Raw genomic sequence first — 25,928 nt, forward strand, 5'->3', positions numbered from 1 at the left:
ACCCCCCAATCCAGAGAGGACATTAATTTATTCATGAGGGATCTTCTCCCATGACCCACACACCTCCCATTAGGCCCCACCTCCAACATTGGGATCAAACTTCAATATGAGATTTGGAGGGGATAAATATCCAAACTATAGCAGCATATCACTTTTGTATTATTATAAAGCTGAAAATTATAAGTCAAACCATTTTAAGTTGGGGATTACAGGCATGAGCCACCGTGCCTGGCCACGATTTTTAAATTTGTACATACTTGGTTTGTAACTTTAACAAATATATTAAAGTGTTTTATTATGTTTGCAAAGGGACTCTGACTTCCAACACAGTACTGCCATGATTGCATGATGATAGAGTTTCATTGAAAGGCTGCCAGGGATCTTTCTTTTATGACAATTCTTAATGATACTACCAGGATGTGCAATGACCCAGAAAGGAGTTGTGCTAGGTTAATACCCAGGGAATCTGCTGATTTCAAAGAAGAAAGTTCAAGAGAATGGATAGAAAAAAGATGAAACTGGAAATAAAAAATAGGAACATAAGATTTGAAAGCCAAGTTTTATATAATCTTGTTTTATAAGTTGTATAACATCATTGCAATATCAATACCTGAAAAATACTTGGAAAATTATAACTTTACTTATGATTATAGATGCAATTACATGGTAAAAGATAGAATTAAGTAGTCTATTGAAAGAATAATCATCTGACCAGGGTATATTCATAAAAAGAAGAGCTATCAATATAAATTATCACTTTATAGATTTTTCAACACAATGGAATAAAATCACAAAGGATTATTCTTAATCTTAAAAAAAAATTAATCTAATTCATGATGCCACATCGGTATCATGTTTTGTTTTGGGGTTTTTTTGAGATGAAGTCTCACTCTGTCGCCCAGGCTGGAGTGCAGTGGCATGATCTTGGCTCACTGCAACCTCCACCTTCCAAGTTCGAGTGATTCTCCTGCCTCAGCTTCCCAAGTAGCTGGGATTACAGGAATGCACCACCATGTCCAGCTAATTTTTTTATTTTTAGGAGAGATGGAGTTTTGCCATGTTGGCCAAGTTGGTCTCAAACTCCTGACCTCAGGTGATCTGCCCACCTTGGCCTCCCAAAGTGCTGGGATTACAGGCATGAGCCACTGCTCCTGGCTTAATGGTATCATGTTTTACAGCTTGATTAAAAGGGTTAATATTTTTTCAAATTTTTATCAACAGCTCATGTACCAGCCATGGTATAGGTGCTGGTGATAAATGCTGAACAAAAATGAGGTTCCAGACAATCTTGGCTCCCTATACAATCCAAAGGGTGCCAGTTTTGTACTGAGTACAGTGTCAGCCATATCACACAAGTTGAATTATGTTGACGCTTTAATGGCATTCATTTCTCAGTAGTCTATTTCAATTTTCATTTTGTATTCAATCCAGGGCTTAAGTACACATGACTATAAATTTTCAGAGATGACAATGTCTCTCCATAGATTACTTACCCACTACAAACTAAATCTTTACAATGGACTTACGGCGGTTACCAGCTTACCCAAATGATCATCCTTAGTTTCACTAATGCAAGGACCTGTACTTAAATGTTTTCTGACAGTACAATATGACATACAAATAACCTACAAAGTATTCTTCCCCAAAACGTTAAATCTAGACCTAAGAAAGCCTCTGGACTTACTTTCCCTTGTAAAGAAAATACAACCAAGAACAAGGCTAAATGACACTATAAAGAAAGAAATCTAAACACATAGCCGACAACATGTCTGGGCTACTCAAAATTCAATGTCACTTTTTTAAAATGAGAAATGTTCTAGACCAGTGGCTCTCTAACTCTGGTTGGTATCACAGACACAAAACCTGGAGAAATAATAAAAAACAGAGGCCCAGGCTTATAAACTAGGGCTACACTTCTGTAGGTTTACTAAGTTCCACAGGGGATTCTGATACCCACCATAATTTGAGAGCATACCTTCATGGGCTTTCCATGCTACAATACACTAAAGAGAGATAACCAAATGCAATGCAGATTCTGCAATGGACTCTCCTTAGAAAATGAATAGCGGTAGGCCAGGCATGGGGGCTCATGCCTGTAATCCCAGCACTTTGGGAGGCCAAGGCGGGTGGATCACGAGGTCAGGAGATCGAGACCATCCTGGCTAACACAGTGAAACCCTGTCTCTACTAAAAATACAAAAAATTAGCTGGGCACGGTGGCGGGTGCCTGTAGTCCCAGCTACTCAGGAGGCTGACGTGGGAGAATGGCGTGAACCCAGGAGGCAGAGCTTGCAGTGAGCCCAGATCGCACCACTGCACTCCAGCCTGGGCGACAGAGCGAGACCCCATCTCAAAAAAAAAAAAAAAGAAAGAGAAAATGAATAGCTGTAAAAGATGGTTTGCAGGCCAATGAAGAAATCTGAAGATGGAATGATATTACAGAATTATGAATATTTTCCTTAAGGGTAATTATGGTACTATGGTTATACAATATTGTCTTTATGTTTGAGTAACACACATGCTGATGTAACAAGGGGTAAAGTGTCATGATATCTAAAACTTATTCTCAATGGTCTAAAACTTATTCTCAATGGTACAACAAATATACAAAAAATAAATGTGGCAAATTGTTAACAATTTTGAATCTAGGTGGGGGGGATATGTGTGTATATTTTACTATTCTTTCAAAACCCGCAACAATTATCAACTAGGTTCACCATCTTTTATGGGCAGGATTTGTGGTATCCCCAAACAATTACACTAGTAACAATTACACTAGTAATCAAAAAACACTGGTCACAGATCACCATAACAGATTTAACAATGAAAAAGTTTGAAATATTATGAAAACTAGCAAAGTGTGACACAAAGACATGAAATGTGCACATCCTGTTTGGAAAATGGTGCTGATAGACTTATTCACTGCAAGGTTGCTGCAAACCTTCAGTGTGTATAAAATGCAGTAACTGCAATGCACAATTAAGCAAGGTACGCCTGTATCCAGTAAAATATTTCACGGGCAGTAAACTGTGAACATGGCAGCTACTCTACATTCCTCACATCAATAACTTTCTCATCAAAATTATCTTCTCTGAACTCTAAGGCATTTAGTGTGGCTATAAAACATCCCACATTCCTTACACTCAAAGGAGTTCTCGGCTGTATGAATACTCTGATGTTGAGCAAATCCCAGGCCACGATGAAAGTTCTTCACACATTCTTTTATGTTCACAGGATTTCTCAACAATATGAATTCTCTGGTGTTGAGTAAATTTTTCATACATAGTGAAGGCTTGTCTACACTCCTTATATTCATAAAACTTCTAACTATAATGAATTTTCTGATGTTGAGTAAGCAGATCATTCACAGTAAGGGTTTGTTCACATTCTTTACATTCATAGGGTTTCATGCCAGTATGAATTCTGTGATGTGCAGAAAGGACTGAACTAAGTCTAAAAGTCTTCCCACATCCTTTACATTCACAGGGTTGCTCACCAGTATGAATTTTAACATGTTGAACAAGGCTCGAGCTACAAGTAAAGGTCTTTCCACATTCTTTACATTCATACGGTTCATACCAGTATGAATTCCTTGATGTGCAGTAAAGACTAAGCTAAATCCAAAAGTTTTCCACATTCTTTACACTCACAGGGTTTCTCAGCAGTATGGATTCTCAGATGTACAGTAAGATCATAATTACTGCTAAAGGCCTTTTCACATTCCTTACATTCATAGGGTTTCTCATCAGTATGAATTTTAACATGTTTAACAGGTTTGAACTATGACTAAAGGCTTTCCTACATTCTTCGCATTGATATGGTTTCTCACCAGTATGAATTCTCTGATGTACTCTAAGGTTTCTACCACTGGTAAAGCATTTCCCACATCCTTGACATTCATAAGGGTTCTCACGAATATGAAATCTATAATGTCCATGAAATTGGTAATGATATTGAAAGGCCTTCCCACATTCCTTACATTCAAAGGTTTTCACCCAAGTATGAATTTTCTGATGTTCATTAAGTTGCTACTGATGTCTGAAGGCTGTCCCACATTTCTTACATTCAAAGGGTTTCTCACCTGTACAAGTTTTTGATGCAGAGAAAGTTGTAGGTGAAGTCTAAAAGCCTTCCCACACTCCTTACATTCATAGGGTTTCTCACGAGTATGAATACTCTGAGGTTGAACAAGGTTTGAGCCACGATTAAAGGCCTTCCCACACTCCTTACATTTAAATGGCTTCTCACCAGTATGAATGATCTGATGTTGAGCAAGCTGTGTCAGTAGACCAAAGGCCTTTCCGCATTCTTTACATTCAAAGGGTTTCTCACCAGTATGAATTCGGTAATGTTCAGTAAGCTGGTAATGATATCTAAAGGTCTTCCTACACTCCTTACATACAAAGGGTTTCTCACTGGAATGAATTTTCTGATGCTGAATAAGGTTTGAACCACGACTAAAGCCTTTCCCACACTCCTTACATTCATATGGTTTTACACCAGCATGAATACTCTGATGTTGAACAAGGTTTGAGACACAATTAAAGGACTTCCCACATTCTTTACATTTAAATGACTTCTCACCTGTGTGAATGTTCTTATGGCGATTAAGCTGGGTGTGAAGACTGAAGGCCTTGCCACATTCCTTACATTCAAAGGGCTTCTCACCAGTATGAAATTTCTGATGTCGAATAAGGTGCATATGAAGTCGAAAGGCTTTCCCACATTCCTTACATTCAAAGGGTTTCTTTCCGGTATGAATACTTCGATGTTGATTAAGATTTGAACCACGACGAAAGAATTTCCCACATTCCTTACATTCAAAGGGTTTCTCACCTGTATGAGTTTTCTCATGTTAAGAAAGTTGTAGGTGAAGTCTAAAAGCCTTCCCACACTCCTTACATTCATAGGGCTTCTCACCAGTGTGAATACTCTGATGTTGAACAAGGTTCAAGCCACGATTGAAGGCCTTCCCAGTCTTTACATTCAAATGGTTTCTCACCAGTATGAATGTTCTTATGTCGAGCAAGCTGTGTCAGAAGACTAAAGGCCTTTCCACATTCTTTACATTCAAAGGGTTTCCCACCAGTATGCATTTGGCAATGTTGAATAAGTTGGTAATGATATCAAAAGGCCATCTCACATTCCCTACATACAAAGGGTTTCTCATTGGAATGAATTTTTTGATGCTGAATAAGATTTGCGCCACGATTAAAGCCTTTCCCACACTCCTTACATTGATATGGTTTTACACCAGCATGAATACTCTGGTGTTGAATAAGGTTTGAACTACGATTAAAGGACTTCCCACATTCTTTACATTCAAATGGTTTTTCACCTGTGTGAATATTCTTATGGCGATTAAGCTGATTGAGAAGACTAAAGGCCTTTCCACATTCCCTGCATTCAAAGGGCTTCTCACCCATATGAATCTTCTGATGTCGAACAAGCTTTGTTAGAAGAGTAAAGGCCTTTCTGCATTGTTTACATTCAAAGGGTTTCTCGCCAGTATGAATTCGGCAATGTTCAATGAGTTGGTAATGATATCGAAAGGCCATCTCACATTCCCTACATACAAAGGGTTTCTCATTGGAATGAATTTTTTGATGCTGAATAAGATTTGAACCACGATTAAAGGCTTTCCCACACTCCTTACATTGATATGGTTTTACGCCAGCATGAATACTTTGATGCTGAGTAAGGTTTGAGCTACGATTAAAAGACTTCCCACATTCCTTACATTCAAACAGTTTCTTAACTGTGTGAATGTTCTTATGGCGATTAAGCTGGGTGGGAAGATTAAAGGCTTTTCCACATTCCTTACATTCAAAAGGTTTCTCACCAGTATGAAATTTCTGATGTCGAGTAAGTTGTATGTGAAGTTGAAAGGCTTTCCCACATTCTTTGCATTTATAGGGTTTCTCTCCAGTATGAATACTCTGATGCTGAATAAGATTTGAACCACAACTAAAGTATTTCCCACATTCCTTACATTCATATGGTTTATGTGTATTATGAATAGGAGAAGCATGAGTATAAGCAGGCATTTCTTCATAGCTGATGATCTTCTGGTTGATATATCCTTCTTGATGTCCCTGTCGTCCCTCAAATCTACTTCTATATTCTGAGTCATTTCTAAAATAAAAGGCCTCGAGGCCAAGTGTTTTACTTATTTGCTTTATAACATGTTTGGGTAAATTTATTTCAAAAATATCATTTTCTGGAGATATTTTCTCAGGTCCATATTTTGACTCCAAATCTGAAAGAAATGAAGAAGGCAAACCTATTTTATTTTCCTATAACACACATGCATACAAAATCCATTAAACAAATGGCCTAAGTATAAAATATAATACTTTTAGGGAAGGGATCTGAAAAAGGAAAAGGGTGCCAATAATGAATTTATGTAAGATGGTGGTGTGCATAAGGGAACAGGTTAACTTTGTCAAATTTAGTTGTGAATCAAAACCATTTGGTAAGATTAAATATATTGATATTCAAGCAACTCAGATGTACAGAATCAGAATTTTTAGTGAAAAAAGCTTTTTTTTTTTTTTTTTTTTAAGACGGAGTTTCACTATTGTCGCCCAGGCTGCAGTGCAATGGCACAATCTCAGCTCACTGCAACCTCTACCTCCTGGGTTCAAGTGATTCTCTGGCCTCAGCCTCAGCCTCCAGAAGAGGTGGGATTACAAACGTCTGCCACTGTGCCTGGCTAATTTTGGTATTTTTAGTAGAGACAAGGTTTCACAATGTTGGCCAGGCTGGTCTGGAATGCCTAACATCAGGTGATCCACCCACCCTGGCCTCCCAAAGTGCTGGGATTACAGGTGTGAGCCATTGAACCTGGCCTCTATTTTTTTTTTTAAGAGACAGGGTCTCTCTCTGTTGCATAGGCTATAGTGCAATGGCATGATCACAGCTCACTGCAGCCTCAAACTCCCAGGCTCAAGCAATCCTCCTGCCTAAGCCTCCCAAGTGGCTACAGCTACAGGCACATGCCACTATGTCTGGACAATTTTTTTTTCTTTAGTCTTCCTGCAGTCCAAAGTCTGGCTAATTTTTACTTTATTTTTATTTTTACTTTGTAGAGATGGTGTCCCACCATGTTACCCAAGCTGGTCTTGAACTCCTGGCATCAAGCAATCCTCCTGCCTTGATCTCCCAACATGCTGTGATCACCAGTGGGAGCCATCACACCCAGCCAAAGCTGTATTTTTAATATCTCTACCAGATGATTCTGATTCAGATCAAAGTTTACAGATTATACTTAAAACTGGTTTTGAATGGTTTATCTTTAGTCTTAACACAAAATCCAAAAACCTTAACACAGAGAACAAAACTTCCTATCAGGGCACTGTCCTCCTTTGTGGCTGATCTCTAACCACTCCCTCCTTTTAGCAACCAGAACATGACATAACTTTTCTCTTATCTTCTTGCTTGCTTAGACTGCTTCATCTTCCAAGAATCCTCTGGCTTTGCTCTTTGTAACAAATATCCAACTCCTCTTTTTTTTTTCTGTTTATATATATATATTTTTAATTTTATTATTATTATACTTTAAGTTTTAGGGTACATGTGCACAATGTGCAGGTTTGTTACATATGTATACATGTGCCATGTTGGTGTGCTGCACCCATTAACTCGTCACTTAGCATTAGGTATATCTCCTAATGCTATCCCTCCCCCCTCCTCCCACCCCACAACAGTCCCCGGAGTGTGATGTTCCCCTTCCTGTGTCCATGTGTTCTCATTGTTCAATTCCCACCTATGAGTCAGAACATGCGGTGTTTGGTTTTTTGTCCTTGTGATAGTTTGCTGAGAATGATGGTTTCCAGTTTCATCCATGTCCCTACAAAGGACATGAACTCATCATTTTTTATGGCTGCATAGTATTCCATGGTGTATATGTGCCACATTTTCTTAATCCAGTCTATCATTGTTGGACATTTGGGTGGGTTCCAAGACTTTGCTATTGTGAATAATGCTGCAATAAACATACGTGTGCATGTGTCTTTATAGCAGCACGATTTATAATCCTTTAGGTATACACACAGTAATGGGATGGCTGGGTCAAATGGTATTTCTAGTTCTAGATCCCTGAGGAATCGCCACACTGACTTCCACAATGGTTGAACTAGTTAACAGTCCCACCAACAGTGTAAAAGTGTCCCTGTTTCTCCACATCCTCTCCAGCACCTGTTGTTTCCTGACTTTTTAATGATCGCCATTCTAACTGGTGTGGGATGGTATCTCATTGTGGTTTTGATTTGCATTTCTCTGATGGCCAGTGATGATGAGCATTTTTTCATGTGTTTTTTTGGCTGCATAAATGTCTTCTTTTGAGAAGTGTCTGTTCACATCCTTCGCCCACTTTTTGATGGGGTTGTTTTTTTCTTGTAAATTTGTTTGAGTTCATTGTAGATTCTGGATATTAGCCCTTTGTAAGATGAGTAGGTTGTGAAAATTTTCTCCTATTTTGTAGGTTGCCTGTTCACTCTGATGGTAGTTTCTTTTGCTGTGCAGAAGCTCTTTAGTTTAATTAGATCCCATTTGTCAATTTTGGCTTTTGTTGCCATTGCTTTTGGTGTTTTAGACATGAAGTCCTTGCCCATGCCTATGTCCTGAATGGTAATGCCTAGGTTTTCTTCTAGGGTTTTTATGGTTTTAGGTCTAACATGTAAGTCTTTAATCCATCTTGAATTGATTTTTGTATAAGGTGTAAGGAAGGGATCCAGTTTCAGCTTTCTACATATTGCTAGCCAGTTTACCCAGCACCATTTATTAAATAGGGAATCCTTTCCCCATTGCTTGTTTTTGTCAGGTTTGTCAAAGATCAGATAGTCATAGATATGCGGCATTATTTCTGAGGGCTCTGTTCTGTTCCATTGATCTATATCTCTGTTTTGGTACCAGTACCATGCTGTTTTGGTTACTGTAGCCTTGTAGTATAGTTTGAAGTCAGGTAGCGTGATGCCTCCAGCTTTGTTCTTTTGGCTTAGGATTGACTTGGCGATGCGGGCTCTTTTTTGGTTCCATATGAACTTTAAAGTAGTTTTTTCCAATTCTGTGAAGAAAGTCATTGGTAGCTTGATGGGGATGGCATTGAATCTATAAATTACCTTGGGCAGTATGGCCATTTTCACGATATTGATTCCTCCTACCCATGAGCATGGAATGTTCTTCCATTTGTTTGTATCCTCTTTTATTTCATTGAGCAGTGGTTTGTAGTTCTCCTTGAAGAGGTCCTTCACATCCCTTGTAAGTTTGATTCCTAGGTATTTTATTCTCTTTGAAGCAATTGTGAATGGGAGTTCACTCATGATTTGGCTCTCTGTTTGTCTGTTATTGGTGTATAAGAATGCTTGTGATTTTTGTACATTGATTTTGTATACTGAGACTTTGCTGAAGTTGCTTATCAGCTTAAGGAGATTTTGGGCTGAGACAATGGGGTTTTCTAGATATACAATCATGTCATCTGCAAACAGGGACAATTTGACTTCCTCTTTTCCTAATTGAATACCCTTTATTTCCTTCTCCTGCCTGATTGCCCTGGCCAGAACTTCCAACACTATGTTGAATAGGAGTGGTGAGAGAGGGCATCCCTGTCTTGTGCCAGTTTTCAAAGGGAATGCTTCCAGTTTTTGCCCATTCAGTATGATATTGGCTGTGGGTTTGTCATAGATAGCTCTTATTATTTTGAGATACGTCCCATCAATACCTAATTTATTGAGAGTTTTTAGCATGAATTTTGTTGAATTTTGTCAAAGGCCTTTTCTGCATCTATTGAGATAATCATGTGGTTTTTGTCTTTGGTTCTGTTTATATGCTGGATTACATTTATTGATTTGCATATGTTGAACCAGCCTTGCATCCCAGGGATGAAGCCCACTTGATCATGGTGGATAAGCTTTTTGATGTGCTGCTGGATTCAGTTTGCCAGTATTTTATTGAGGATTTTTGCATCAATGTTCATGAAGGATATTGGTCTAAAATTCTTTTTTGGTTGTGTCTCTGCCAGGCTTTGGTATCAGGATGATGCTGGCCTCACAGAATGAGTTAGGGAGGATTCCCTCTTTTTCTATTGATTGGAATAGTTTCAGAAGGAATGGTACCAGCTCCTCCTTGTACCTCTGGTAGAATTCGGCTGTGAATCCATCTGGTCCTGGACCTTTTTTGGTTGGTAAGCTATTGATTATTGCCACAATTTCAGAGCCTGTTATTGGTCTATTCAGAGATTCAACTTCTTCCTGGTTTAGTCTTGGGAGGGTGTATGTGTCAAGGAATTTATCCATTTCTTCTAGATTTTCTAGTTTATTTGTGTAGAGGTGTTTGTAGTATTCTCTGATGGTAGTTTGTATTTCTGTGGGATTGGTGGTGATATCCCCTTTATCATTTTTTATTGCATCTATTTGATTCTTCTCTCTTTTCTTCTTTATTAGTCTTGCTAGCGGTCTTTCAATTTTGTTGATCTTTTCAAAAGACCAGCTCCTGGATTCATTAATTTTTTGAAGGGTTTTTTGTGTCTCTATTTCCTTCGGTTCTGCTCTGATTTTCGTTATTTCTTGCCTTCTGCTAGCTTTTGAATGTGCTTGCTCTTGCTTTTCTAGTTAATTGTGATGTTAGGGTGTCAATTTTGGATCTTTCCTGCTTTCTCTTGTGAGCATTTAGTGCCATAAATTTCCCTCTACATACTGCTTTGAATGTGTCCCAGAGATTCTGGTATGTTGTGTCTTTGTTCTCGTTGGTTTCAAAGAACATCTTTATTTCTGCCTTCGTTTTGTTATGTACCCAGTAGTCACTCAGGAGCAGGTTGTTCAGTTTCCATGTAGTTGAGTGGTTTTGAGTGAGTTTCTTAATCCTGAGTTCTAGTTTGATTGCCCTGTGGTCTGAGAGACAGTTTGTTATAATTTCTGTTCTTTTACATTTGCTGAGGAGTGCTTTACTTCCAACTATGTGGTCAATTTTGGAATAGGTGTGGTGTGGTGCTGAAAAGAATGTATATTCTGTTGATTTGGGGTGGAGAGTTCTGTAGATATCTATTAGGTCTGCTTGGTGCAGAGCTGAGTTCAATTTCTGGGTATCCTTGTTAACTATCTGTCTGATGTTGACAGTGGGGTGATAAAGTCTCCCATTATTATTGTGTGGCAGTCTAAGTCTCTTTGTAGGTCACTAAGGACTTGCTTTATGAATCTGGGTGCTCCTGTATTGGGTGCATATATATTTAGGATAGTTAGCGCTTCTTGTTGAATTGATCCCTTTACCATTATGTAATGGCCTTGTCTCTTTTGATCTTTGTTGGTTTAAAGTCTGTTTTATCAGAGACTAGGATTGCAACCCCTGCCATTTTTTGTTTACCATTTGCTTGGTAGATCTTCCTCCATCCCTTTATTTTGAGCCTATGTGTGTCTCTGCATGTGAGGTGGGTTTCCTGAATACAGCACACTGATGGGTCTTGACTCTTTATCCAATTTGCCAGTCTGTGTCTTTTAATTGGAGAATTTAGCCCATTTACATTTAAAGTTAATATTGTTATGTGTGAATCTGGTCCTGTAATTATGATGTTAGCTGGTTATTTTGCTCATTACTTGATGCAGTTTCTTCCTAGCCTTGATGGTCTTTACATTTTGGCATGTTTTTGCAGTGGCTGGTACCGGTTGTTCCTTTCCATGTTTAGTGCTTCCTTCAGGAGCTCTTTTAGGGCAGGCCTGGTGGTGACAAAATCTCTCAGCATTTGCTTGTCTATAAAGGATTTTATTTCTCCTTCACTTACGAAGCTTAGTTTGGCTGGAATGAAATTCTGGGTTGAAAATTCTTTTAAGAATGTTGAATATTGGCCCACACTCTCTTCTGGCTTGTAGAGTTTCTGCCAAGAGATCCGCTGTTAGTGTGATGGGCTTCCCTTTGTGGGTAACCCGACCTTTTTCTCTGGCTGCCCTTAACATTTTTTCCTTCATTTCAACTTTGGTGAATCTGACAATTATGTGTCTTGGAGTTGCTCTTCTCGAGGAGTATCTTTGTGGCGTTCTCTGTATTTCCTGAATCTGAATGTTGGCCTGCCTTGCTGGATTGGGGAAGTTCTCCTGGATAATACCCTGCAGAGTGTTTTCCAACTTGGTTCCATTCTCCCTGTCACTTTCAGGTACACCAATCAGACGTAGATTTGGTCTTTTCACATAGTCCCATATTTCTTGGAGGCTTTGTTCTTTTTATTCTTTTTTCTCTAAACTTCCCTTCTCACTTCATTTCATTCATTTTGTCTTCCATCACTGATACCCTTTCTTCCAGTTGATCGCATCAGCTCCTGAGGCTTCTGCATTCTTCATGTAGTTCTCGAGCCTTGGCTTTCAGCTCCATCAGCTCCTTTAAGGACTTCTCTGCATTGGTTATTCTAGTTATCCATTCATCTAATTTTTTTTCATAGTTTTTAACCTTTTTGCCATTGGTTTGAATTTCCTCCTGTAGCTCGGAGTAGTTTGATCGTCTGAAGACTTCTTCTCTCAACTTGTCAAAGTCATTCTCTGTCCAGCTTTGTTCCATTGCTGGTGAGGAGCTGCATTCCTTTGGAAGAGGAGAGGCGCTCTGCTTTTTAGAGTTTCCAGTTTTTCTGCTCTGTTTTTTCCCCATCTTTGTGGTTTTATCTACTTTTGGTCTTTGATGATGGTGACGTACAGATGGGTTTTTGGTGTGGATGTCCTTTCTGTTTGTTAGTTTTCCTTCTAACAGACAGGACCCTCAGCTGCAGGTCTGTTGGAGTTTTCTGGAGGTCCACTCCAGACCCTGTTTGCCTGGGTATCAGCAGCGGTGGCTGCAGAACAGCAGTGGCTGTAGAACAGTGGATATTGGTGATCCGCAAATGCTGCTGCCTGATCGTTCCTCTGGAAGTTTTGTCTCAGAGGAGTACCTGGCCGTGTGAAGTGTCAGTCTGCCCCTACTGGGGGGTGCCTCCCAGTTAGGCTGCTCGGGGGTCAGGGACCCACTTGAGGAGGCAGTCTGCCCATTCTCAGATCTCCAGCTGCGTGCTGGGAGAACCACTACTCTCTTCAAAGCTGTCAGACAGGGACATTTAAGTCTGCAGAGGTTACTGCTGTCTTTTTGTTTGTCTGTGCCCTGCCCCCAGAGGTGGAGCCTACAGAGGCAGGCAGGCCTCCTTGAGCTGTGGTGGGCTCCACCCAGTTTGAGCTTCCTGGCAGCTTTGTTTACCTAATCAAGCCTGGGCAATGGCAGGCGCCCCTCCTCCAGCCTCGCTGCCGCCTTGCAGTTTGATCTCAAGACAGTTGTGCTAGCAATCAGCGAGACTCCGTGGGCATAGGACCCTCCGAGCCAGGTGCGGGATATAATCTCCTGGTGTGCCGTTTTTTAAGCCCATTGGAAAAGCACAATATTAGAGTGGGAGTGACCCGATTTTCCAGGTGCCGTCTGTCACCCCTTTCTTTGACTAGGAAAGGGAACTCCCTGACCCCTTGCATTTCCCGAGTGAGGCAATGCCTCACCCTGCTTTGGCTTGCGCACGGTGCGCTGCACCCGCTGCCCTGCATGCACTGTTTGGCACTCCCTAGTGAGATGAACCCAGTACCTCAGATGGAAATGCAGAAATCACCCGTCTTCTGCATCGCTCATGCTGGGAGCTGTATACTGGAGCTGTTCCTATTCGGCCATCTTGGTTCCACCCCCCTAACTCATCTTTTAAGCGTTAGGATAAATGTTTTCCTCAGAACATCTGAATGAATGAATAAGCCTCCGTAACATATGGGACATCATAAAACAACAAAATATTTGAATTTTCGAGGTCCTAGAGACAAAGAGAAAACATAAAGGATAGAAAATCTATTTAATGAAATAATAGCAGGAAACTTTCCAACTCTAGTAAGAGATGCAGACATCTTGATACAGGAAGCTCAGAGATACCCAAATAGATACAATACAAAAAGGTCTTCTCTATGGCATATTATGGTCAAAATATAAAAGTCAAAGACAAAAGAGAATACTAAAAACAGCAAGAGAAAATCATCTAGTCACTTACAAGGAAACTCTCATCAGCCTAACAGCAGATTTCTCAACAGAGAGAAATGAGAGAGAATGTGATTATACATTCAGTGTTGAAAGAAAAAAATCACCAGTCAAGGACACTATCCTCAGCAAAGTATTCTACAAAAATGAAAAAGAAATAGTCTTTCCCAGACAGCAAAAGGTGATGGAATTCATCACCACTGGACCAACCCTACAAGATATGTTTAAGAGTCCTACACCTAGAAGTGAAAGGACAATATCTACCATTGTGAAAACACACAAAAGTATAAAACCTACTGACACAGCAAACATACAAATAAGGACAAAGTTCTCAAATGTTACCCCTAAAGAAAACAACCAAACCACAATGATAAAAAATAAAAGAGAAAGGAACAAAGGATATACAAAACAACTAGAAATCAATTAATAAAATGATAAGAATCAGCCCTCACATATCAGTAATCACATTGAACGTCAATGGATTAAACTTCATTTAAAAGATACAGATGGGCTGAATGGATGAAAAAACATGATCCAACTATAAGCTGCCTACAAGAAACTCTTCTCACTGCTAAAGACACATATGGATTGAAAGTAAAAGAACAGGAAAAGATATTCCATACAAATGGAAACCAAAAGTGAGTAGAAATAGCTACATTTATATCAGAAAAAAACAGATTTTAAGTAAAAAACAGCAAAAAGAGATGAAGAAGGTCATCACATAATGATAAAGGGATCAATTCAGCAAGAGGATATAACAATTCTAAACACATAACACCAACACCAGAAAACCCAGATATATAAGGCAAATATTATTAGAGCAAAAGGGAGAGAGATACTGCAGTACAATAATCACTGGGGACGTCAATGTGCCACTCTCAGAATTAGATCATCTAGAGAGAAAATTAACAAAGAAACATTGGGTTTAAACATACCTGAGAGGATGAGGGAAAAAGGGAACTCTCATATACTGTTGGTGGGATATAAATTAGTACAATCACTATGGAAAACAGCATGCAGATTTCTCAAAAACCTGAAAATAGAACTACCATATGATCCAACAATCCCACTACTGGGTATTAATCCAAAGGAAGAGAAATCAGTATATCAAAATGATACTTGCACTTGTATGATTATTGTAGCATTATTCAAAATACCAAAGGTATGGAATCAACCTAAGTGTCCCCCAACAGACAAACAGATAAAGAAAATGTGATATATACACAATGGAATACTATTCAGGCATTTAAAAAATGAAATCATGTCATTTGCGGCAACATGGAGGGAATCGGAGGTCAGAAAGACAAATATCAGACTGAGTGCGGTGGCTCACACCTGTAATCCCAGCACTTTGGGAAGCCGAGGTGGGTGAATCACCTAAGGTCAGGAATTTGAGACCAGCCTGGCCAATGTGGTGAAACCCCGTCTCTATTAAAAATACAAAAATTAGCCAGGCATGGTGGCAGGCACCTGTAATCCCAGTTACTCTAGAGGCTGAGGCAGGAGAATTGCTTGAACCCAGGAGGTGGAGGTTGCAGTGGGCCAAGATCGCACCACTGCACTCCAGCCTGGGTGACAAGAATGAGACTCCAACTCAAAAAAAAGAAAGACAAATATCATATGTTCTCATTCATATCTGGAGGCTAAAAAAAGATCTCACAGAGGTAGAGAATAGAATGATAGAAACCAGAGGCTGGGAAGGGTGTGTGGGTGAGGGGTGTGGGATGAAGAGGAGTTGGTTAATGTTACAAACATACAGTTAAATATGAGGAATGACTTCTAATGTTCATAAGCAGAGTAGAGTGACTCTAATTAACAACAATGTATTGTATATTTCAAAATAGCTAGAAGACTTGAAATGTTCCTATCAGAAAGAAATGATAAACCCTCCTCTGGTGGATCCGATGGATACCTCAAATACCCTGACACTTGTTCATTACACATTCTATGCCTGGAACAAAACATAACATGTATCCCATAAATATGTACAAATATTGGGTATCAATTAAAAATGAATAAATAACTCTTGAAGAACTTCCCACATTCCTCACAATGACAGTCAAAACCCTGTATGATACGACTCCGACCTAACTCTCAGACCTCTCTTCCCGCTGTTCCATTACTTACTCCACCTTTGTGTTTCCTGCTCAGTCTGACTAGAGTACTTGAACCCTTACGTCACATCTCTATGCAAGCAAGCCCACTTCCAGACAGGTACCCTAAGCACCCAAGTGCTGCCATTCTCACCCCATCACTCCTATTTCCTTGTCTCTATAGCATTATTATTTGGTATTCCTTATCTATTCATTTGCTTACTTGTTTGAGGCATGTCTCACCAACTGCTGGTAAAGTCCATGACAGCAGTGACTTTCTCAGTCTTGTTCATTACCTGTACATTACAGTATTGACCAGAGCCAAGCACATGCCTTCTAGGAATGTGCACTCTATACATATTTACTGAACATGAATACATTTCTTAGTGAAAACACATGTAGAAATCTAAATGCAAAAGCAGACTTGGAAAGTAGCTGGATCCAAAATACGTGTTAAAAGTTTACACTGGGGGCCAGGAGAGTTTACACTGGGGGCCAGAAGCATTGGCTCATGCCTGTAATTTCAGCTACTTAGGAAGTTGAGGCAGGAAGACTACTTGAGGCCAAGAGTTCAAGATCAGCCGGGGCAACATAGCAAGATGCTGCCTCTTAAAAAATTTTAAAAACTGTTTAAAGTTTACACTGGGAAAGAAAGAGGAAACTCACTTTATTAAAAAAGGAAGAAAATAACAGAAATTAGGTGATTAGTAAATGATGAAGTTCCTTGGGGACAGCTCCTAGAGTGATCTTATTTCCTTCCCAGGTCTTGGGCATTTTTGTCCAATGGGGGACCTTGGGTTATTGAAGAAAGTTTTCCAAACCACATCTCAGGGGTGTGACTCCTCTCTGAGCACATGGGCTGTCCGGGACAATGATGGCTTCCCCCTGCCTGCTTTACTCTCACTTACCTGGATACCATCTGCTTGTTTCTTTACTTACAACAATCCAGGGCTCTTTCTCTTGCTCTAGTAATGTAATCACATCTGGCTTAGAAATGGAACTTCCTGCTTAAAAGAAATAACACATGTAGAATTTTTTTAATATAAAAATTTTTTTAAAACCCTGAGACCTAGTTAAACTTATAATAAATTACAAGCCAAAACAATATTGAGAAGAGACTCCAGATAAGAGAGGATTGAGTAAGGGATCAACTATGTTTAAAAAAAAAAAGCACTTTCATTTAAACTCATAATAGAAACTTATCCCTCAAGAGGAGGTATTATTTAGTGGTTAACAGCAGGAAACTTCAAGCCAGATTACCTGGTTGAAATCCTGTCTCTGCCACCCACTAGTACTTTGACATTAAGTAAGTCACTTGAACTCTCTGTCCTTCAGTTTTCCCAACTCTAAAACAGAAATATAATAATGCCTGTTTTATAGGATTGATACTAATATTAAATAAGGTAATATATGTAAAATACTTCTAACTCTCACTGATACGTAGTAGCACAAAGTTAAAAATTATTATGTTTATTGTCATTATTTATTTTGCATCCTTAGACATTTACAGCTCATTTTAAGAATTTTCACCCAACAGAAAAGCATACACTTCATGGCCTGAAACTTTCAACTACAAAACAAGTAACGGAATGTTTGTTGAAGGAAATGGAATATACTGACTTAGTGCTAAATAAGTTCTGTCAACCCAATCAGTATATGTAAATCATTGAGGCTGTGTTTTGTTTTGTTTTTCTGAGACAGTGTCTTGCTCTGTTGCCCAGGCTGAAGTACAGTGGCATGACCACGGCTCTCTGCAGCCTTGACCTCCCAGGTTCAAGCAATCATAGAGGCTCTTTTAATAGAAAAACTCAACACACTCTTCTCCTTACAGGTGGGCCAGAAAAACAAAAACAAACAAAGAAAATCTACAGTAATTCTGAGATCAAACATAATATGAAACCTGGTTCTTGAACAATATCATTCAACGAATATACAAGATTTCAAATTCAGCCCCATGGTCATGAAGAGAGAGAGGGGATTACAGAGATGACCAGCATAATGGAGGAGGCCCTGGTGCAGTAGGCAAGATGCAGAGGCTCCAGGGAGGTGCCTGTTTTCAACCCAACAAATCTCAATCCATTCCTTTGGGAATAAGAAGAAGGAATCCAACTACCTCTTAAAAGACAGCCCTGAAACTCATGATGAAGAAAGCTGATATTCCAGAGAACAGATACAAAAATAACTGGGACCAATGACCTTACCCAGTGAGATCAGGTGGCTGTAGTTCTCCAACATCACATCCCTGTACAAGGTCCTCTGATCAGGCTGCAGGCACTCCCACTCCTCCTGAGAGAAGTCAATGGCCACATCCCTGAATGTCACTGATCCCTGAAACCACAAACACATGGATTATGGTGAAATTGAAGAAAGTTGTCTCAAGACGAAAGGAGAGGAAGTGAAGGATTAAACTGCAATAAAGGAGCAATATGGAAAATTGCAGAGTGCCTACACATTCTTCAAGAATCCTGCTGCTGGCCTGGTGTGGTGGCTCATGCCTGTTATACCAGCACTTTGGGAGACCAAGGTGGAAGGACTGCTTGAGCCCAGGAGTTGGCAAACAGCCTGGGCAACATAACGAGATGCACTCCCTGGAAAAAAAAAAAAAAGAAAGAAAGAAAGAACTGTCGTGGTGGCATGTGCCTGCAGTCCCAGCTACTTGGGAAGCTGAGGTGGGAGTATTGCTTGAGCCTGGGAGTTCAATGCTGCAGCGAAGTGTGATGGCACTACCCTATCTCAAAAAAAAAAAAAAAAGGTGGCAGCATACAATTGAGGAATGCCGTTAATCCTCAAGCTCACTGTGGTATCAGATGATAGCAAAAGTATTTTTTCTTGTCATGACAAATGATTTTTATAAGCTGCGTAAAATTCAAAATAACTGACATATTAGATTTAGTCATATTTTTCTATTTATACATTTAAGATGGTCAGAGTCTCTAAGGTTTTCCCAAATTCAGAGAATCTGTAATCACCTACCACTCATGCCCTGAATAATCTCTGTTACTGCCCACTGTCCTCACTGATCACTTTCCTAAAAGCCTCATAAAGCAGAACACCTTGTCACGCTTGCAGACTGAGGCCACTCACTATGGAATTCTACCTTAGCTACCTAGAAAGCTCCAGTCTGTGGAGGAGTTTCAAGGTGTTCCCAAGTGTGGTCAAATGCGACAATCATCTGTAACTTATCAAACCCACAAGACCATGTCTCCCTGTGGGGACCAACTCCTCCACTGTTCCAACATTCTTTCTGACCAAGGACTGAGTTAAGCACAGACTGAATAACCTGCTCAAAGAAAACATCAAAGCCAGTGGGAAAACAGAGGTACGAATAGGAAGAGCACTGACTTTTATTTTTTGGTCACCAAACTTCACTGTAATGGGACAAAGTGGGGTGTAAGATCGTGGATCCTGGCCAGGCACAGTGGCTCACGCCTGTAATCCCAGCACTGTGGGAGGCCAAGGCAGGGGGATCATGAGGTCAGAAGATCGAGACCATCCTGGCTAATATGGTGAAATCCCATCTCTACCAAAAATACAAAAAATTAGCCAGGCGTGCTGTTGGGTGCCTGTAGTCCCAGCTACTCGGGAGGCTGAGGCAGGAGAATTGCTTGAACCTGGGAGGCAGAAGTTGCAATGAGCCAAGATCGCACCACTGCATTCCAGCCTGGGTGACAGACTCCGTCTCAAAAAAAAAAAAAAAAAAAAAAAAAAAAAAAAAAAAAAAAAAAATTGTGGATCCTTACGTAAGAAGGTTCAGGTTTAATAATAGCAGTCACCTAACCTAACCTGAAAGTCACCATATTTCAAGAAGACAGAAACACCAACTTACATGGACCATGTTTCTAGAATTACAAAATTGGTCAATCTTCCTCGGGCTTCTCCCCTGGAAAACAACAACAACAAAAAGGCTGTAAGTCAAGCTGTGTCCGAAAGCACTAGAACGAATAAATATTTTATCCTCCATTCCTATTTCTCAACTACTCCTGCTCACACGCACACTTCCACGCTTCTCCCGTCACTCCCTTTTTCCCTACACACACTCTCACAAATAAACTGGCAGTGAACAGGTGGAGTGTGGATGAAACCAAGCTCTCGCCTACATCCCAGGGAACCTGCGGCGGAAGCATGAATGCCGAGCACAGGCATTTCTGCCTTGAAGTTGCTCCAAAGAAACTCCAGCAGGAGGGCTTCCAGCCAGCCCTCCACTCTTGGGATACCTATCTTGGCCTAGGACTGGGCCTCTGATCCTGCTGTAAGCAATCCTCCTCCCCTAGTCCACCTTTCAGAGCTGAGAAGGGCTTGCATCATCCAATCCAGAACCTCTTTGTGAACTCAGGATTGGGTGCAGTGGGGCAAGGCATGAGAATTGGAAAGGATATAGACAGAATTGCATGGGCAGTGTTCAGCATTCTGAGTTCACCAAAAGCCAGCTGGTTAAGTACAGTTCAGAATAGCCATGTAATAGAATACGAAGTAATCATTAATTGTTCCAGACATATGATTAACAGAAAAATCAGGTTACAAAGCAGGATAAACAATAAGATTACATTTGTAAAATATATGTATATAGAAATATTAAGCAAAAGACTAATAGACCTCAATACAAAAATTTAGACAGGTATATGCAGGCTAACAGTGCTTATCTCTGTATTGTAGCCCCAATTTTCTTCTTTTTGCTAAAGAGTATGTCATAATTGTGACTATGCCCAGGCATTTAACTTAGAATATATAATTATATTCACACACACACACACACACACACACACATATACACATGTGTATGTATCTATATATGTACATATTTAAATGTACATACACATTTTTTTTTCTTGCGAGGAAATTGTTCTCCAAATTAGATGAAAGACACCTTTTATTTAGACATCTTCCTTTCAACTTGGGGACAAAAAAGGAAACTCTACTGAGCTCTTGTTTTTATGTAATAAATTTGTTTCCGTTATTTCCCAATTCTTGACCAACACTAAGATGTCTATGTTTTTCTATGTATGTTAGTACAATTTCTAAAAAAAATTGTCTACAAGTCTCTAACCAATTTCTTGTATGCATTAATGATGGTCATATTTCTACATCGGAATTCAAAAATAAAAATAAAACAGAGTTATCAGAGAGTGAGTACTTTTAATCATAAAAAACAAAAAACTGTGCCTGTCATGAGGATCAACAAAAAAGATTAATGTGACTATAACAAATAACATCAGCTAGTTCTAACATCCTTCAGCTGTATCTCACCAATATAATTAGACATTTTCATTATCAAGACTCTTCTCTGAATGAACACAATGCAGATAAGTGGCATCTGGAAACTACATGAGAAAATCTGTGGAATATACATCACCATGCTTGGTTCCCTTCTTCACCAAATAACTCATTAAAATACCATTTTGGATACAATTCCTACAGAATGCCTTACAAAAACCCTATCTTAGTATATGGGATTCATATACATGTAACATTTTCTTGAGTATCATTGTTCATAGCATGAATACTGCTTAATGGTATATCAAATATTTTTCTTTTCATAATTCTTTATAGACATCATTTTATTAGCTGCATAATACTCTATCACTTGAGTCTAGTATAATTTGCTTAGTGATTTCCATATTACAGGACACTTGATTTATATAAGATCATTTACAGTGTCATTCCAGGTATCACAATCTTTTGATTCTAGACTAAGGTTTTTCACCCTAGGCACTAATGACATATTGTGCTGTAGCACAATATTTTTTGGGGCTATAGGGAGGGTTATCCTGTGCACGGTACAATGTTCAGCAGTATCCCTGACCTCTATCCACTAGATCTAAGTAGCACCTCCCCCACAGTGTGACAACCAAAAGTTTTTAAACATCACCCCCGCTGAGAATCAATGTTCTATCTAGATCAATGGATCCAAACCTCATGGGTCACATACAGTTTTGATAGTCTTATGAAATCATATACTATTTCTCCCTCTAAAACCCACATTGATAAATTTCCATAGTACTTCAATACATTATTTCAAGAGCTCTGTGGTCCCCAAGACCATACGTGGAGTTACAGGAACTCAGATTAAGAATTTCAGTCCTACATTCTTGACAAAAATAGAAAAAAAAAATCCTAAAATGTGTATAGAACCACAAAAGACCCAAATAGCCAAAGCAGTCTGGAGCAAAAAGAACAAAGTTGGAGGCATCAAACTACCTGACTTCAATATATACTACAAAGCTATAGTAACCAAAACAGCATGATACTGACATAAAAACAGACACCTAGACAAATGGAACAGAATAGAAAGCCCCAGAATAAATCCATATGTTTACAACCAACTGATTTTTGAGACAGGTGCCAAGAACATACAATAAGGAAAAGACAGTCTCTTCAATACATACTGTTGTGAAAACTGGGGAGTCATACACAGAAGAATGAAATTAGACCCTTTTCTCAAACCATTATACAAAAATCAACTCTAAATGGATTAAAGATTTAAATGTAAGATCCCAAACTATGAAACAAATAGAAAAAAACGTACGGGGAAAGCTTCATGACATTGATCTGGGCAATAATTTTTTTTTTCTGGAAATGACTTCAAAAGCACAGGCAACAAAAGCAAACATAGACAAATGAAATTACATCAAGCTAAAAAAGCTTCTGCACAGCAAAGTGAAGAGACTACCTACAGAATGAGAGAAAATATTTGCAATCATGTATCTGATAAGGGGTTAATATCCAAAATGTGTGAGGAACTCAACAGCAAGAAAACAACCCAATTAAAAAATGGGCAAAGGACCTGATAAACACATCTCAAAAGACGACATATAAATGGCTACAGTATATGAAAAAATACTCAACATCACTAATCATCAGGGAAATGAAAATTAAACCTACAATAAGATATCACCTCATATGTGTTGGGGTGGCTATTGAAAAGACATAAGTTAACAAATGTTGGTGAGAATGTAGAGAAATGTGAACCATTGCACACTGTTGGTGAGAATGTAAAGTGACACAGACATTATGGAAAACAGTATGGAGGTTCCTCAAAAAATTAGAAATAGAACTACCATATGATCCAGCAATCTACTACTGGGTATTTATCCAAAGGAAATGAAATCTGTATATCAAAGAGACACCTGCACACCCATGTTTATTACAGCACTATTCACAATAGCCAAGATATGGAATCAATCTAACTGTCTATCAATGAATGGATAAAGAATATGTGGTATATATGCAGGTATATATACACAATGGAAAACTAGCCATAAAAAAAGGGAAATGCTGTCATTCGCAACGACATGGATGAACCTGGAGAAATTCATATTAAGTAAGCCAGGCACAGAAAGACAGATGATCTCACTCATCAGTGGAATCTAAAAAATGTTCATATAGGCCAGGTACGGTGGCTCACACTTGTAATCCCAGCACTTTCGAAAGCGGAGGCGAAGGCCGAGGCAGGCGGATCACCTAAGGTCCAGAGTTCGAGACCACCCTGGCCAACATGGCAAAACCCTGTCTCTACTAAAAATACAAAAATAAGCTGGGTGTGGTGGCATGCACCTGTAGTCCCAGCTACTCGGAAGGCTGGGGCAGGAGAATTACTTGAACCTGGGAGGCAGAGGTTGCAGTGAACCGAGATCACGCCACTGCACTCCAGCCTGGGCAACAGAGCGAGACACTCTCTCTCAAAAAAAGAAAAAACTTGATATCATAGAATTAGAGAAGAGAATGGTGTTTACAGGTCGGGGGTAATGTGGGTGAGGGAGGGAAGATGGTGTTGGCTGGGGAAATGTTGGTCAAAGGATATAAAATTTCAGGAAGATAAGAGAAATAAGCTCAAGAAATCTATTACACAACAACGTATCTACTATTAATAACGTATCTACTATTAATAACTATTCTGTAGTCTTGAAAAATGCTAAGAGAGTGGATATTAAGTGTTCTCACCACAAAAATAATAACTATGTGAGGTAATGCATTGCTAATTAGCTAGATTTAGTCATTCCACAATGTACATATACTATAAAACATCATGTTGCACACGATAAATACATACAATTTTATCTGTCAATTTAAAAAGAACTTCTGTCCTAGATCATTTGAGCAACTCACTCATTTTCTTACTATGCAAGCAGCAATCACAATGAATCACATATTCCCAATGCTCCTGTCCTATAGAAAGTCAAGGGAAATGACCTAAAATGACCACACGAAAACAAAAGCTAAAACATTAAACATTTATTAGTATATGCCTAGCACTGCTCTAAGAGGTTTTAGAGTATTAATTCATTCTAATGTTCATTACAAGCCTGAGAAGACCAGAAACGGACAGAACAAACATTCCAACCCAGATACTCTGGATCCACTCCCCTATTCTTAACCGCAACAGCGTACTGCCTCTCCCAGTTCACACAAATAGCCCAAAATGCAACCGGAACTGCCGAATCTCACAGAGATCTGGCAAGTATTACAATTATCATCTCATGGACTCTCCCGAAAAATCCTGACTCTGGTTGATACCAATTTCTGTGCAATCACTTTCCGATTCCTGAAAGCCTCACAGACGAATGGAAATCACCCAACCATCTCCATTCTTCCCTACTTGGAAAAGGAGGCCTGTAAAGACAGTCAGATACCTGGCGTGTGATTCCACAAACTAATCTTCTTTTCAAAGCAGAGTCTAAAATAAAGCTTTAATATAAACCTCTGGAGGACTATTTTTATACCAGCTTAGAAGAAGAGAGCGTACGGGAAGGTGTGAACGATTTGCCAAATGGCTCTGTGAATATTAAATGGCAAGGTGGGGAGCGGGCGGGGCGGGGAACGGCTCGCTGGGAGGCGGCACAATGGGAGGGGGCAAGAATCAATTTGCATATTCTCCTGAAATTCACTAAAAATTTACAGGAACCTCTATATTCTAAAATCAAAAACGCATTTCTTGAACAAATACAAAGCACAAACTCACCCTTGACTTAAGTGTGCAACAATAACGCTCTCATCCTCCTCCCGGTCCTTCTTTTGGATAATAATACGACTGGAGAAGGATACGGCAAGCGTGAGACTCCAGGCTTTTCTTGGAGCGCAGACTAAGTTTGAAAGCACCCTCCATGGCCACAACTTCCCTCACTTCGTACGAAATGAGAAGGAAATAAAAGGAGGAGGAATCGGTCTGAGTTCGAAGCTGGTTCCTGGGGACAGATCTCTGAGGGACGCTGGGTTCTCAACATGTAGCTGCCCTCCTGGGGGACCCTCAAGAGGCACTTCCAGCTCTCATATTCCCACCCCGAGTCCAGATCTGCAAAGCTTCATTCTCGGTTCAATATCTAACCTCCCTACTGGGGACATTTTCATTCCTCTGCTGCAGCCTCTGCAGCTTTGAAGGGGAAAGACGGAGGAAGCAGCAGGAGCCTAGTACCACCGGCACAGTGACACTCACACAGCCCCAGCAAAACGCACTGCGTCCACACGCCGTCCCGGTCCTGTGCACAGGGCCTCACGCACACACTCACACAGTCCCCTCCGTCACTCAAGATCGCACAATCCCCATCCTTTGATGCCCGCGCACACGCACGCCTAAGGATCTGGCAGATTCCGTCTGCGCCCCGGGTTCCTCCTCTGAGCGCCTCGCTCTCGCCCACCCGCACTGCCGGGTCGGTCAGGTTCGAGTCCCAGTCCACGAAGACCTCCCGCAGCCACCGATTTCTTCCTAGGACGTGAAGACCTTACCCAGCTAGGTCGTCAACCCCGGGAGACAGGAAGTGGAACCGCTAATTCCGGTGCGGTGGCCTCTGGGAAATACAGTCCTGAGCAGAAAGAACCTCAGAAGTCTTGGTC

At 40.0% G+C, this 25,928-nt stretch overlaps 1 protein-coding gene across 1 annotated transcript in view; it reads right to left on the reverse strand.

Annotated features, from left to right (window-relative positions):
* Positions 1-2,366: 2,366 nt before the first annotated feature.
* LOC100978560 (zinc finger protein 780B) overlaps positions 2,367-25,928 on the reverse strand; it is a 110,191-nt gene continuing 86,629 nt past the window's right edge. The window contains 5 exon segments of the mRNA XM_063600266.1: positions 2,367-4,976; positions 4,978-6,259; positions 17,012-17,107; positions 18,305-18,431; positions 19,930-19,983. Coding sequence (XP_063456336.1) covers positions 3,992-4,976; positions 4,978-6,259; positions 17,012-17,107; positions 18,305-18,431; positions 19,930-19,983 — 2,544 coding nt within the window. The 3' untranslated portion in view covers positions 2,367-3,991.

This window comes from Pan paniscus, chromosome 20 (assembly GCF_029289425.2).
Source record: "Pan paniscus chromosome 20, NHGRI_mPanPan1-v2.0_pri, whole genome shotgun sequence".
Classification (NCBI taxonomy): domain Eukaryota; kingdom Metazoa; phylum Chordata; class Mammalia; order Primates; family Hominidae; genus Pan; species Pan paniscus.